The following is a 16430-nucleotide window of genomic DNA, read 5'->3' as shown; positions in this document are numbered from 1 at the left end:
GCAAAGGCTGCAAAGAGATATAGACAGGTTAAATGAATAGGCAACAAAGCGGCAGATGGAGTATACTGTGGGGAAGCAAGAGGTTATTCACTTTGGTAGTAAGAATAGAAAAGCAGAATATTTTTTAAAGGTGTGAAACTTGTAAATGTTTGTGTTCAGGGGGACTTGGGTGTACTTGTACAAGGAGCACAAGGTTAGCATGCAGGTACTCCAAGCGAGATTGGTGAGACCACACTTGGAATACTGTGCACAGTTTTGGTCTTCATATCTAAGGAAAGATACTTGCCTTGGAGTGGTACTAGATTGGTTTCTGGGATAAGAGGCTGAGTAAATTGGGCGAGTAATCTCTGGAGTTTAGAAGAATGAGATGTGATCTAATTGAAACATACAAGATTCTGAAGGGGTTTGACAGGGTAAACACTGAGGTGGTTTCCCTGGCTGGGGAATCTGGATGGACACAGTCTCACTCCTAAATGATTGACCCAGTATCCTGTGATGAGAAATTTCTTCACTCTAAGGGTTTTGAATCTTTGGAGTTCTCTTCCTCAGAGGGTTGTGGATGCTCTACCGCTGAATATATTTAAGGTTGAGATGGACAGATTGTTTGGTCTCTTGGAATCTAGGGATATTGGGAGCGAGTGGGAAAACTGAGTTGAGGCAGAAGATCACCATGATCATATTGAATGATGGAGCAGGCTTGAAGGGCCATATGGTCTACTTCTGCTCCTATTTCTTACATTCTTATGGAAAATAATGGTGGAATTCAGTTTTTTTTTAAATGGTAGAGGAAGAAACTCTCGTTGCCTTTAAACAAAACACACTTGGATATGCACTTGAGGTACCATAACCTACAGGGCTACAGCCAGAGCTGGAAGGTAAGATCAGACTGGATAATTATTTTACGGCCACCACAAACGTTATGGGCTGAATGGCCTCTTTTTGTGCCGTAAATAATTCTATGTTTCTCCATTTCTATTATAATATGACTAGGAAACCTGACTGTAAGTGTTACCTTTTAGTCAAAGTACATCTTCAAAGGCTTCAGTCCAGAAACGTGACCTTGCCTCCCTGCACTACATAATTAAACAACGATGCATGGAAGTGATGGGAACTTTTCAATGCAATTAGTCTCCAAACTAGGCAAGTGGTAATTTCTTCTAAGTAATGGCAAAATAAATTGTGATATAAAAATAAAGGATCACTATGATAATCTACTATTCTAGGTTTACTCCTGCTTTGTAAAAAGTGAGAACTGTGATCATCACAGCCAATTTGGCAAAATGTAGGATAGAGGCAGATGGTGTTAGGGTGGATGAGGTAACACAACAGTTAGTTCTGATCATAAATTTATGTAAAAATGGGCATTGTCACATGAAAAATATTATACAAGTGAGTTTCCATACAATGATACAATCCAATTTAGATGAAGTTCCATTTTTATTGTATGTATAGATATATATTTTATGTAACACACACACACACACAACTGTTACAAATGGGACAAAGTACAAAAGCAGGCTAACGCACCCTTCAGTGATGACCATTCTCTATTTCTTATCTGCAATCTGCATTAAAGTTTAGAGCCACTTACAGGAATGCATTAAGAATTATTTTTTTTGGTGATTTTTGCCCAACTCTCATTTTAACCTAGTAACAAAATCCTGGAACTCCCTCCCTAAAAGCACTGTGGGTGTACCTGCACCAGATAGACTGCAGCGGTTCAAGAAGGTGGCTCATGCCCCTTCAACGGCAATTAGGGATGGGCAATAAATGCTGGCCTGGCCAGCAATATCCACATCCCACGAAATGAATAAAAAAAGAAAAAACTTTTTTAAAAATTGCATAAAATCATAGCCCAATACATTTTTGGAAATGTAGTGGAGTGCTACTTAACTAATTGGTATACCAGCATACCCCTGAAATAATCAAGAGTGCCAAGCCTGCTATACCTTCAGCACTCGACGAACTGCTTTGCCTGTGCTGGGACGAGGGAGCAGTACCACAGGACATGCGCAATGCCAATATCATCACCCTCTATAAGAACAAGGGTGACCGCGGTGACTGCAACATCTACCGTGGAATCTCCCTGCTTAGCATAGTGGGGAAAGTCTTTGCTTAAGTCACTTTAAACAGGCTCCAGAAGCTGGCTGAGTGTGTCTACCCTGAGGCACCGTGTGGCTTTTGAGCAGAGAGATCCACCATTGACATGCTGTTCTCCCTTCGTCAGATACAGCAGAAATGCCACGAACAACAGATCCCTTCTACGTTGCTTTCATTGATCTCACAAAGCCTTTGACCTCGTCAGCAGACATGGTCTCATAAGACTACTGGAAAAAATCAGATGTCCACCAAAGCTACTAAGTATCATCACCTCCATGACAATATGAAAGGCACAATTCAGCATAGCGGCGCCTCATCAGACCCCTTTCCTATCCTGAGTGGTATGAAACAGGGCTGTGTTCTCGCACCTACACTGTTTGGGATCTTCTCCCTGCTGCTCTCACATGCGTTCAAGTCTTCAGAAAAAGGAATTTTCCTCCACACAAGATCAGGTGGCAGGTTGTTCAACCTTGCCCGTTTAAGAGCAAAGACCAAAGTATGGAAAGTCCTCATCAGGGAACTCCTCTTTGCTGACGGTGCTGCATTAACATCTCACACTGGTGTATCTGCAGAGACTCAGCTACAGGATTGCAGCTGCCTGCAATGAATTTGGCCTAGCCATCAGCCTCAAGAAAACGAACATCATGGGACAGGACGTCAGAAATGCTCCATCCATCAATATTGGCGACCACGCTCTGGAAGTGGTTCAAGCGTTCACCTAGCTAGGCTCAACTATCACCAGTAACCCGTCTCTCGATGCAGAAATGAACAAGCGCATGTGGAAGGCTTCCACTGCTATGTCCAGACTGGCCAAGAGTGTATCAAGCCCGTGTCCTCAGTACCTTGCTCTATGGCAGCGAGGCCTGGACAACGTACGTCAGCCAAGAGCGATGTCTCAATTCGTTCCATCTTCGCTGCCTCCAGAGAATCCTTGGCATCAGGTGGCAGGACCATATCTCCAACACAGAAGTCCTCGAGGCGGCCAACATCCCCAGCATATACATCCTACTGAGCCAGTGCCGTTTGAGATGGCTTGGCCATGGGAGCCGCATGGAAGATGGCAGGATCCCCAAGGATACATTGTACAGCGAGCTCGTCACTGGTATCAGACCCACCGGCTGTCCATGTCTCTGCTTTAAAGACGTCTGCAAACGTGACATGAAGTCCTGTGACATTGACCACAAGTCATGGGAGTCAGTTGCCAGTGATCGCCAGAGCTGGCGGGCAGCCATAAAGGCGGGGCTAAAGTGTGGCGAGTCAAAGAGACTTAGCAGTTGGCAGGAAAAAAGACGGAAGCGCAAGGGGAGAGCCAACTGTGTAACAGCCCCGACAACCAACTTTATCTGCAGCACCTGTGGAAGAGTCTGTCGCTCTAGAATTGGCCTTTATAGCCACTCCAGGCATTGCTTCACAAACCACTGACCACCTCCAGGCGCTTACCCACTGTCTCTCGAGACAAGGAGGCCAAAGAAGAGCCAGCATATCTTAAGCCAAACATCAAATGCAGAGCAAAACTGGAATGAATGCAGTTAGCTGCATTATTCATTTATGATATTGGAATTAATACACAGCTATATCTTTGAATTATTCACTTATCCAAACAATCATGTCTGCTGTATTTGTATTTCTCTTGCAACCTATTAAGTTACCTGTAGCTGCCTAGTGATAGAGAAATTGATGAATGTTAGTAGTTATACTTCACTGTACACCTCACAACACGCTCTAAATTTGTTAGCTAAAATGGTTTTGTGATGGTTTACATCACATCAATACATAGCACAATTGAAAAATGCAAAACAAGTTTGTTGCTACAATCACTTAAATATTGAGAAGTTATTAAATATTTTAACATTTGACAATATTTTGAAAGAAATGTAGAACTGAAAATTATTTACTTCTCTGGGGACTTGATTGGGAAGAAAAAATATAATGGGCTTCACTTTCCAACTCCATTGTACTGCAGGTAAATGCCACAGAAGAAAACTTTCTATTAAATACTTGTAAGCTACACTGAATTTAGAAATGAATGAACCATAAAAAAATGTATACTTTTTAAACCTTTAAAAACATTAGATGTGAACTTTAATAAGTGATTATTAAAGTGCTGGCGGCACAGTGGCGCAGTGGTTCGCACCGCAGCCTCACAGCTCCAGAGACCGGGTTCGATTCCAGGTACTGCCTGTGTGGAGTTTGCAAGTTCTCCCTGTGTCTGCGTGGGTTGTCTCCGGGTGCTCCGGTTTCCTCCCACAAGCCAAAAGACTTGCAGGTTGATAGGTAAATTGGCCATTATAAATTGTCACTAGTATAGGTAGGTGGTAGGGAAATATAGGGACAGGTGGGGATGTTTGGTAGGAATTTGGGATTCGTGTCGGATTAGTATAAATGGGTGGTTGATGTTCGGCACAGACTCGGTGGGCCGAAGGGCCTGTTTCAGTGCTGTATCTCTAATCTAAAAAAAAGTCCTATAGTGAAAATAAATTATTCATTTAGGCAACTTGTTTTTGAGTTACTTTTAGAAAATATTCAACTTTTAGTAAATGAATCTTCAATAACTTGGTAGGATCACTTCAATACCTACAGTCTCAATTGCTGTCGATACTAGTAAAATATTGCAAGTGCCATATTCCCTGACCATACTGATTTCATACTTAAAGCACAAGAGGTTTAGTGCTACCATTTGTATGGAAAATGGTCTGGGTTTTGTTAAAGCATTAATGACATTAGGTATAAGATGTAGAAGCTGACACAATGAAAAGCAGTGACCATACATAGACTTCTTGCATCACTGCACCATCCCTTGTATCTAGGGCTGCTGAGGATGTATTTTGTATGAGTGCAAACAAGCTCTTAGTAAAACTGCTCAATTTTCCATACACCGTTTTGATTTCTTTACAGTTTGTCTCTACTAGTTTTACATTGATTTTTTTCCTTCCGATTCTTATTCTCTCTTTCCTAAACTTGAGTTTCTATTGTACTAGATACCAAAAGTAATTTGTTTCTGTGAACTTGCTAAAATACCAGGCACATAATACTCTTACTCCAAACTAATGATGCCTCCCATTTTTGAGACCCTTGGGGTGTAATATTCTTCCTGCTTCTGTATTCTGTCACTAACTTGACCTGCTCCTGAAATATCTGCTTTATCCTACTTTTGCAACGAGTTATAGAACACTACTAAGAGTTATTGCCATTCCAGCATCGCTCCAATATTACCCTAGCATCCTGTATCTACAATCATCATAGGTGACGGAGTCGCTCTTGCTGGACAGCTAATGGTACATAGGAATCAACAGAGGTAGGATTGATGATCTGCTTTAGAAATCACGACCCCGATATTAACTCAGAGGTAAGGACAGAGTTGGGGGTGGGGAGGGTGCTGTTTTGCAGTCAGGAAACCCAGAAGACTATTATTTTTTGTGTTTTCTAGCCGCAGACAGGTTGTTGGGTGGGTAGACCTTTGTTCCCCGCCTGGTGTCAAAGTGGGGGGAACCAGAAAGGGGGGGGGGGCAATTGGAGGCATGGTGAGGGTAGATTCCAAGACTGGAGGGGCAATCTGAAGGGCTGGGAGAGATCAATTGGAGGCACAGTGGCAGGGCATGGGAAAGGGGAAATTGTGGACTAGAAGGGAGATCAGAGGTCACAGTTCATGAGCGCAGAGAAAGCGAGAAGGAAGGCCTAGGAAATCTTGGCAGCCCAGGTTAAACTTAAATGGAAATCAAATCTGAGGCATGCAGTATTATATTTAAATAACCTACCTGTCTCTTGTGCTCTTTCACGTCCATCCACTTACCTTTGCATCTAAGAAATAATTTTCTTAAAATAAAACAACTTCTCACTTAATTGTTCTGGGTAGTTAAAAATCATTAATTTTCTGATTAGCAACTAAATGCCGGATAATTTCATTGTGTGGACCCACTTACTCTAGAATTCCAAATTAGTCCTCCCACCAAAAAGAAACACATGGGAAGTTCGAACAATGTCGCAATGCCCAGGCAGCGACCAAGTGCAAACAGCAGAAGCAGCTTTCAGAAATTAGAGCATCCCATTCACTCACCTCACCAATCACCACCTGCCCCGCCTGTGGCAGTGCATGGATCCAGAATTAGACTATTCAGTCACCTAAGGACCCACAACCCTGGAGTGGAAGAAAGTTTTCCTCGTTCCTCAGGGACTGCCTAAGATGATTTTGTGGTGTTGTTCTTTAACAGTTTAGATACTGCAGGAGGTCGTCAATCATACATTTCCAACCAACCCACTTTATTGTCTCTTAGGATCTTTCAATTTAAATCAACCTTCTGTTGATTGTTGCTTTTTAGTCACTGTTGTACAAGGGTACCCTGCTTCATCACTGTTTTCTTCTGTGCTATTTTCCTCTGATATCTATCGTAACATAACCATGCTTCACTCACCTGTTCCCTTTTGTTGGACCATTCCTTCAAAGGCCTAAAGATCATGATCACCCCCTGCAACTATTGAGCTACTCATTGAGACTGTCAACACCATACATCTTTGTCTTAGACCTTTCAGCATTACTCTTCATTGACACAATTTTGCCTCAGATCATTAGATATAAGCATCATGTACAACTGTTTGGTACAAATCTCTGCTTCCTTGAGAGTGGCCAGTTCTGGCATGGCTCACAATATAAACAAGGGAAATGAATATCTTCAGAGATTCTTCTGCTGCACCACCATAACTTTGCCAAAAAATCCCATTTACATTCAAAATTACAGTAGTAATGTCGTAGGGAGTAGCCCTGTGGAATTTCACCTCCAAGTTGATTGAAGACCAGAACCAGAATTATGATGCACATTAATCATGCTGCAGTTCTATAATTAAGTGCTCATACAAAGGAAAATAGAATAAGTTTAATTTTAGTAGCTTTCATGAAGTACAAAAGGTAACAGCGTCAATAAAGTATACCTTGAATTTGGTTTTTTTGTTGTATTTACTTAAATGAAGTTCTGGGACTTTATGGTGAAAAACTGTGATCCACAGACAAAAGATTTAGACACCCCTGCCTTAGAAGTTAAACTTAGAGGTTACAGGTTACAAACTTGTACTGTTTATTACTATTACAATATTGTTATTCTGCTGTATCTAATGTAATAAGGGTCTTGATCTATTTTTCATTTTGCTTACGATAAATGTACAATATTCAAGTAGTAAGGTTTAAAAAACTTGACCAGTTTATCCTCATCCGCTTAACTGTTGGAGACAGTAAATCTGAGCAGCATTTACTGAGGACTAATAGACTTGAACTGAATAAACAGACGCCTGCCATGAGATGCCTGCCATGTAATTTCTCGGTCCTACACTATGCTAAGGGTTCAAATTGACGGTTATACCTATAGCACATCAGTTATATATTAAAAAAAAACATTTCTCCAGCAGATCCAAAATTCCTACAGCATATTTGGATTGATTGTCTTTAATCAAAAAGTGTTGCTTGCCGATTGTCACCAATGCAGGATCTTTGATTCAATCCAGAAAACCAGCTGGCAGACTGCTGCTTCTCATCATGTTTATTCCTTTCTTTTTCCAGCCTTCCTGTAGTAGATGATGGTGGTCAAAACCCATATATTCAACACACCAATAACTGCATAACGTACAAGCACTGGAAAGAAAATTAGAAATATATAAGATGTACCTTTAAGAATTATTACTGACCCATGCATAAAAATAAAGTAGTTAGTAATTAGCAAACATATTACTGCAGCTTAATCTATATTTATTTGAAGTACACAGAAACAGTCTTTAGGTCCTTCACAGATCCAGTGGTGTCAGTCACTCCTATAGTCTGTCAGGTTATTACTTTTATGGGAGTTGACTCATGCTATCCCTTATATCTACTTTGCACAATAGGATAGGCCTAGGAACATGACCATATCATCCCTTTGTGAGCTGGATTGGATACTTACGTCTTTATCATCAATACCTTTTAAGGCTTTCTAAAGGCATACCAAGTAAACACTTAGTGAGATGAGGCCAGATACAAACCAAAAAGTTGCTTTATTTCACAGTTCCTGATTATTTCTCCTAATCAGCAGTTAGCCAGAAGAGCTGCTCATCAAAGTTACTTCCAACTCCCTCCCTTTTAAGCTTTGCATGAAGCTAGCTTCAAAGTAAGAGGCATTCCCAAAACTCTACAGGGTGAATGTTGGCTGGGAGATCCTGGGGTGAGATTACAACTTGCCTAGTGATCCAATTATTTTTATTTATTTATTTATACAGCACTGGAACAGGCCCTTCGGCCCACCGAGTCTGTGCCGACCATCAACCACCCATTTATACTAATCCCATTACCCTCTCACATCCCCACCTTCCCTCAATTCCCCTACCACCTACCTATACTAGGGGCAATTTATAATGGCCAATTTACCTATCAACCTGCAAGTCTTTGGCTGTGGGAGGAAACCAGAGCACCCGGCGAAAACCCACGTGGTCACAGGGAGAACTTGCAAACTCCGCACAGGCAGTACCCAGAATTATCCTGGGCTATCATTACGATATGTTTGGTTGGAATGCTAATGCCTGCAGCCTTTTTAAACCTGTGTAACTCCACCTTGGTTTAAAACTTAACACCTAAAACACAAGTTAATGTTTTTAAAATCATTTCTATGGAAAAATGAGCAGAAATCCCAAAATGTGACATGTTAATCTACAGAATTTCAGGTTCAGTCTAAGACATAGGGCAAATGCTGAATGTGGTTATTAGCTGATCTCCTATTGTGTTCATTGCCCATAAATTACATGATGTCCCATTTTATAATGCAAGGAGCAAGGAATATAAATTGTGCTCCTGTGAATGAGGAGCTAGTTTTAAGCTTTACTTTCTCTTAATGAACACAGAATCTAATTGGTCTAACTAAACACAACCTGAAAGCAATTAAAATCTGACTCAAATTTATGGGAAGTTTTTAAGTTGAATGGTGCTTGTAAATTTCTGGCTCCACGTCAGAAGAAGTATGAAATTACTACTTACTTTTTAAAAAAATTTGGGACTTTGAAGTATGATGGATACATGCATGTAAATCTTTTATATAGATACATATAAAGGAGTGTCCTTTACTGAAACAAACATTTCCAGGGTTTCCAGACTTGTGGAACTTTATAAACATTAGCTCAGAAGAACATAACAAATAGTAGAGCTAATGATTTAGACTGCAGGTATAAAATCAGTATTAAGGACAGAAGGGTGTTTGTACATTGAAATACTTCAAAAAGGAAACAATATTTGACTGCAAGGTGTTGCTTAAATAAAAAGGTGGCATTTCTTTTAAAGTCTTTTTTCAAACAACCAAAAGCACACTACAGACGACCCAGGAAACTACAAAGTAAGTCAAAGATTTAGCTCTAGAAACAACTGATATCTGAGCTTCTGGTGGTTTGTTCACTTAACTTACGACGATTATACGTGCAGTTCTTGGACTAATAAGTGAGAGGTAGAAAATTCCTCCAAGGAGGGAAAGGCAATGGAAGATGCTGTGAGAATCCACTGGCCCAAACAATTGTAAGGGAGTGGCATAATAATAAAAGAATAATATGCAGATGCTGGAAATCTGAAATATAAACAAAGTGCTGGAGTGGCAGCCTTTTGATATGGCCTCATGGTCTGGGATCTCTGTGAAAGAATATCTACCCACCAGATAACATACAAGCATCCCACTCCACTATGGAAGGCTTTGGGATTCCATATATGACAATTCTTCCCAGCTGCATTATGTATTAGGAACTCAGCAGAGTGCAAGAATTAAACCCAGGGGCCATTCCTGAACAGAATTACACACTTTGTTCCAACAAATGTGCTACTCAGTTGTATGCTGAATAAATAAAAACTGTTCATTTTGGTAGACCAGTTGGGGGAATAGTTATTGTGGTTGTGATAGTGTTCACTGTGGTTAGTTATTTTAGAAGTCACTTCACTCATCTGAGAATTGATGCCCTTTACACACAGCACAGGAATGGGAGAATTGTGTAAACAATACCCCATAATCACAATGTCTTAAAAGATTATTTCCTCTTTGGTTAAATCTGGCCTTAGGTCAATTATAGGTTGGCATTCTTCCATCTACGAAAGATAATAGACAGCAAACAATCTCTTGGTGCATCTTTGCTGATGGCTGTGAAGGCCAATCCTGGAGAGGCAGGTTTTGCCACAAGTGCTGCATGTGAAGCTGCCAGTTGTTGTTTTTGATGTTGCCACCTGTTGCCAAGCTGCTCCAGCAACTGGTCATCGTGGTAGTGCGCACCAGTCCACAGTATGTGTTGTCATTTCCCTCTTTCGCCATCTAATGACTCCCAAATGCGATAGTTGACATTTAGGGCCTTCATGGATGCTTGCAAACATCCTTGAAGTAGAGCTCTGGGCACCACACTGGACATCTGGCCCCAGCTACCTCACCATACAGAAGGTCCTTGGGTATGCGACAGTCTTCCATCCTGCAGACGTGTCCGATCCACTGAAGCCACCTCTGTTTGATTAGTGCCAACACACTTGGGCGCTCTGCTTTTGATAGGACTGCCATATTTCTGGTTTTGCCCTGCCAGGATATACCCATAATGCAGTGCAAATAGCAAAGATGTAAGTTTCCCATGTTTCACAGCCATACAGCAAGGTGCAATGAGCAGTTGTGCTCAAGTTTTAGTGGTATGTGAAAGATACTTCCATTCAAAAAAATATATAATTCTCCTAGGTAGTTACTTTTTTGATGGAAGTAATTCTGCTATTGCCAAAACATTAATAAATGTAGAAATTATGAAAATTAGAAATTTACAGTTAGGATTACTTGGTAATTATATATGTAAAATCTATTCACCTGCTGTGTCCTGGGTGGTCATCAGTATGGTGAAGATTCTTGCTGTACAAGAATAATAAAATTAAGATTAATAATTGCATCAAATGCAGAAGATAATCTACAGCTGATTATTGTGGAATAATACAGCGACCATGTCTTACAAGTTCTAACATTCAGCAACAGCACCCTCCTATCATCAGAGTCATCTCTTCCATTGTTCTTCTGGCTGGCCTTCCAGTCTCCATCCAAAAGTCTCCTTCAGATATCCTATCCCACAGCAAGCCCTGCATGTCCATAAATCCTGTGCTTATTAACCTTCATTGGCTCATTTTTAAAATTCTCACCGTCATGTTTAAATCTGTCTAAGGTCTCACCCTTCCATATCTCTAACATCCTCCAGGTCTAGCTATTGAGTCTTACTTTTATTTCAACTTGAATAATTCTGTTACTGGCAACTGAGGTTTCCAATAAACATGCTTTGTTTAAAACAAAACCAATGAGATTCAGTTCAAAGTCACACTTACTGCATGTGGTATAGATTGCAAAGCTCCATGTCAGGGCACTGACTCGATCAGAGTCACGTATCTTCCACAAAGACTGAAGTTGAGCATATTTACTAAATGCACTGATACACGTGGACAGATTCTACAACAAAAAGAGGTCTTGTGTTAATAACAAATTTAATCAATTGAAGAAAAAAATAATGAGGAGAAATTAGAGTATGAGAGCAAGTTAGCTAGAAATAAAAAAAAAACTGATAGTAAAAGTTTCTATAAGTATCTAAAAAGGAAAAGAGTAACTAAAGTGAGTGTTGGTCCTCTAGAGAGTGAGTCTGGGGAATTAATAATGGGAAATAAGGAGATGGCGGAAGCGTTGAACAGTTATATTGGGCTGAATTTTACCAGCCCCTCGATGTCGTGGGTTGTGACAGGGAGGGGCCCGTAAAATACATGCACGAGAGGCCCGCCACGACCCAAGACACCGAGAAGGCCCCACCGCATATTACTGGTGGCGGTAGGGCCTCAGTTTGGCCCCCCCACCGCAGGGTGGCGGGGCCTTCATTTAAATATTACAATTAGTTAAATAAACATGCAGATGAACCTAACTGGTCCCGGCGGCCGTCCCACGCTGATATTACGGGCCCTGGCCGCAACTTGCGCACCTTCGGAACTCTGTTCACAGTTCCAAGGGCCTCCAGTCTTTATTTAATTTTTTAGACACAATTCTGCACAATATCACTTTAAATATAAAAAATTTTCCTAAGGGCTTGCCGCCTTTTAAAAATGGCACTGGTGCCTGCAGGGTGGCACAGGACGCCGTCGCTGGGGACGCAGCGGCCGCCTCCGCTACATTATTGGGGGCGGCCGTTCTGCCCCCTCCATTTAAATGAGCTCCCCTGTGTAATAGGGTCTCAGGGATGGCGCATCCACACAGGAAGCATGCCGCCATCAGAGTGCGCTGCTGCGAACTTGTAAAATTTAGCCCTTTGTGTCTGTCTTCACTGTAGAAAGCACAAGTAACATTCCAGAAATACTTGTAAATCAAGGGGTGAAAGGGAAGGAGGAACTTAAAACAATTACAATCACCAATGAAAGGTACTGAGAAAACTATTAGAGCTAAAGGCTGATAAGTGCCCAGGACCTGATGATCTGCATCCTAGGGTCTTAAAGAAGTGGCTGCTGAGAGAGTAGGTGCATTAGTTGTAATTTTCCAAAATTCCTTAGATTCTGGAAAGTTCCAATCAGATTGGAAGATAGCAAATGTAACTCCTCTGTTCAAGAAAAGAGGGAGAGAGAAAGCAAGAAACTACAGGCCAGTTAGCTTAACATCTGTCACAGGGAAAATGTCAGAATCTATTACTAAGGAGGTTATAGCAGGTCATTTAGAAAATCTCAATGCAATCAGGTAGAGTCAACATGGTTTTGTGAAAGGAAAATCGTGTGAATAATTTATTTCAGTTCTTTGAGAAAGTTACAAGCAAAGTGGATAAAGGAAAATCTGATGTGGTGTACTTGGATTTCCAATAGGCATTTGATAAGGTGCCACATCAAAAGTTACTACACAAAATAAGAGCTCATTGTGTAGGTTTAACATATTAGCATGGATAGAGGATTGGTTAGCTAACAGGAAACAGAGAGTAGGGATAAATGGGGCATTTTCAGGTTGGCTAGCTGTAACTAGTGGAGTGCCACAGGGATCGGTGCTGGGGCCTCAACTATGTACAATTTATATCAATGATGTGGATGAAGGGACCGTATATATGGTAGTTACATTTGCTGATGACACAAAGATAGATAGGAGAGTAAGTTGTGAAGAGGACATAAAGGCTGGAATTTTTCGATAGGCGGGAGGTCCCGCCCACCAGCCGAAAAGTCAGGGGCGAGCCCGCCTCCGCCAGGCCTGGGGAACCAGGCTGGGATTTTTCGCACCCAGGCTCTTAATTGGTCTTGGGCAGGACTTCCACCTCCTTGAAGCAGTAAGTTCCATTTATTGGAGCTGCCAGCCAATCATCAGGCCGGCAGCTTAGTCCCAGCATCACCACTGGGAGCGGTGGACACTGCTGGGACTACACCCAGCCATCGCGAGATGAAAGGCCCTGGAAGACAGGTATGTTTTTAGTGGCTTGCTGGGGAAAATTGGCCGGGCCCCAGCAAGGCAAGGGGGTTCGGTTAGGAGGGCGGGGGGAGTTTTGTGGTGTGGGTGGGGCTTCGGGGCCGTCCTCCATGGGGCACAGGGTGCCTGATCAGGAGGGCCCTCCACCTCCCCACAGTCCACAAGTACCAGGTGGGGTTCTTCAGGCTTTTGTCATCCAGCCGCCAAGAGTGGCGGCGGGAGGATGCCCTTAAATGCCAGTTAATTGGCCACTTAAGGGCCGTGATTGGCCTGGACTGGGTGGACCGTTTTTCATCGACGCCACCCTGTGTATAATTGCAGTGGGGATGGGGGCTCGGAACAGCCCCCACTCCTCCCCTCAATATTACGCCCCCAGCCAGCTCGCTTGGGGCTGTAAAATTCTGGCCAAAGAGTCTGCAAAGGGATATACATAGGTTAAGTGGTAGGCAGAAATTTGGCAGATGGAGTATAATGTGGGAAAATGTGAATTTGTCTACTTTGGCAGGAAGAATAGAAAAGCAGTATATTATTTAAATGGAGAGGTACAGAGGGATCAGAGTGTCCTGGTACATGAATCACAAAAAGTTAGTATGCAGGTACAGCAAGTGATTAGGAAGGCAAATGGAATGTTGTTGTTTATTGCAAGGGAAATGGAATGTAAAAGTAGGGAAGTTTTGCTGCAATTGTATGGGTGTTGGTGAGACCACGTCTGAGGTACTGTGTGTTCAGTTTGGTCTCCTTAAGAAAGGCATGAGAAGCAGTTCAGAGAAGGTTCACTTGACTGATTCCTGGGATGAAGGCATTATCTTATGAGGAAAGATTGAGCAGGTTGGGCCTGTATCCACTGGTGTTTAGAAGAATGAGAGGTGATCTTATTGAAACATATAAGATCCTGAGGGGACTTGACAGGGTGGATGCTGGGAGGATGTTTCCCCTCATGGGGGAGTCTAGAACTAGGGGACACAATTTAAAAATTAGGGGTCTCCCATTTAAGACAGAGATGAGGAGAAATGTTTTCTCTCAGAGTTGTTAGTCTGTGGAATTCTCTTCCCCAGAGAGCAGTGGAGGCAGGGTCTTTGAATATTTTTAAGGCTGAGTTAGATAGAATCTTGATTAACAAGGGAGTCAAAGGTTGTAGCAGGTAGACAGGAAAGTAGATCAGCTATGATCTTATCCAATGGCGGCGCACGCTCAAAGGGCCGAATGGCTTACTCCTGCTCCTAATTTGTATGTTCGTATGTATTAATCATTGCCCAGGCACCTTATTTGACCAAAGAAAATCTGAACTTGAGACAGCCACAGATTCTGTTGTTTAAAAAAGCAATTTTTCTTGTTTGAAAGTTCATTCCACATACACATGCATGCACACACATCCATTCCAAGCCAAGAGAGCATGCAAAATACCACCGGCAATGCTATTCTTAGTCCAACTACCAGGAAGAGAACAAAAATGGTCCTAATTGACTCACTCAATGATTTTCTCCAGCTGTTTTGCCAATTTTGATACTATATGTTCAACCAATGAGATGCCTTTATTGCTTCTGGTTATATAAATTGGATACTTTGTAAAATCATTACTTGATATTGTGCATGTTGGGTGAAATCAACTGAGATTCTGACAACTAGAGAAATCATACTGGAAAAGATATTCAGGTGCTTATAAAGGTTATTGAGTTAATTTTGAGAATGATTTGACATACAACAGTTCTAAAAATGCAGTTTAAAACTCAAGAAGAAAGTACCTGCATTTATATATAATGCTTTCATGACCTCAGTATGTCCCAAAGCACTCTACGCAGCCAATGAAGTACTTTTGAAGTGTAGCCAATGTTGTAATGTAGGAGCATGGCACAACAAAATCCCACAAATGGCAAGGAGGCAATGGACAGATAACCTTTTTAAAGTGATGTTGGTTGAGGGATAAATATTGGCCAGGACATCGGGGAGAATTTCCCTGCTATTCTTCGAAAAGTGCCATAGGATCTTTTACATTCACATGAGGGGGCAGACAGGGCCTCGGTTTAATGTTACATTCAAAGATCGCAGTGCAACAATCAGTACTGTATTGTTAGCTTAGAGTACATGCTCAAACATCTGGACTGGGACTTGAACCTACAACTTTCTGATTCAGAAATGAGAGTGCTACCACTGAACCAAGTCTGACACCTTAAAAGCAGCTACAGTTGATCTCACTCCATATCCCTAGGTATCCCCATTGTTGAAAACCATCTTGCTAAGGTTGAAGCCTGACATCGTCACTTTGTATTCCACTTCAGGACTTCCCCATCTTCCAATGTCCACCTTTATAGGCTTCGTGTGCAGAGAATAGTAAACAAAAACACAATGAGAAAAAGTTAAGGCTTGAAAAATAGAATAAAACAGCAAGTAAGAAAAAAAGAAATGGAGACACAGATAGTAAAACAAAAGGGTGGTTGGATGGCCAATTTCTAAATACTGTTAACTTCCCATTTTAACTGGTGGCAAAAGATAACAATGAGCCTAAACAAGACCTTTTTTATGTAGTTAAAATACGTGAAGCTACTTGAAACAAAAATGTGTTTTATGTAGCTTTGGACCTATATGAAATAATTATTATAAAGACTTAAATTTCTAGTTCACTTCCCATAAAATGACAACCCTAGAATGGCAACCCCATAACACAGTGTCTATCACCACATTCCACTGTAACGTCCTGACATTTTAACAATGATAGAAAGGAGAATTATATTTAGGAATAAACATTACTATTTTCATTCAATATTTCAATTTGCAAAACTAAAAAGTTAAACAAACATACTGTCACCATATCAGGTGGGAAATTGTTTGGGATTAATCACTAGGACCTATATGTTAGAAGTAATTTGTAAGTGATTTTCAATGTTGTTTCATCCAATTGCTCTTTTGAGAGCGATAATAAAA

The 16430-nt window shown here is 41.4% G+C and overlaps 1 protein-coding gene across 1 annotated transcript in view; it reads right to left on the bottom strand.

Moving 5' to 3' along the window:
* Positions 1-6948: 6948 nt before the first annotated feature.
* slc66a3 (solute carrier family 66 member 3) overlaps positions 6949-16430 on the bottom strand; it is a 53372-nt gene continuing 43890 nt past the window's right edge. Inside the window, exons 5-7 of the mRNA XM_068022659.1 lie at positions 11423-11543; positions 10920-10961; positions 6949-7717 (exon numbers count right to left, since the gene is read on the bottom strand). Of these exons, the coding sequence (XP_067878760.1) occupies positions 7626-7717; positions 10920-10961; positions 11423-11543 (255 nt within the window). The 3' untranslated portion in view covers positions 6949-7625. The remainder of the gene's footprint in view (positions 7718-10919; positions 10962-11422; positions 11544-16430) is intronic.

This window comes from Heterodontus francisci, chromosome 3 (genome assembly GCF_036365525.1).
Source record: "Heterodontus francisci isolate sHetFra1 chromosome 3, sHetFra1.hap1, whole genome shotgun sequence".
Classification (NCBI taxonomy): domain Eukaryota; kingdom Metazoa; phylum Chordata; class Chondrichthyes; order Heterodontiformes; family Heterodontidae; genus Heterodontus; species Heterodontus francisci.
This window is presented reverse-complemented; position numbering and strand designations above follow the sequence as displayed.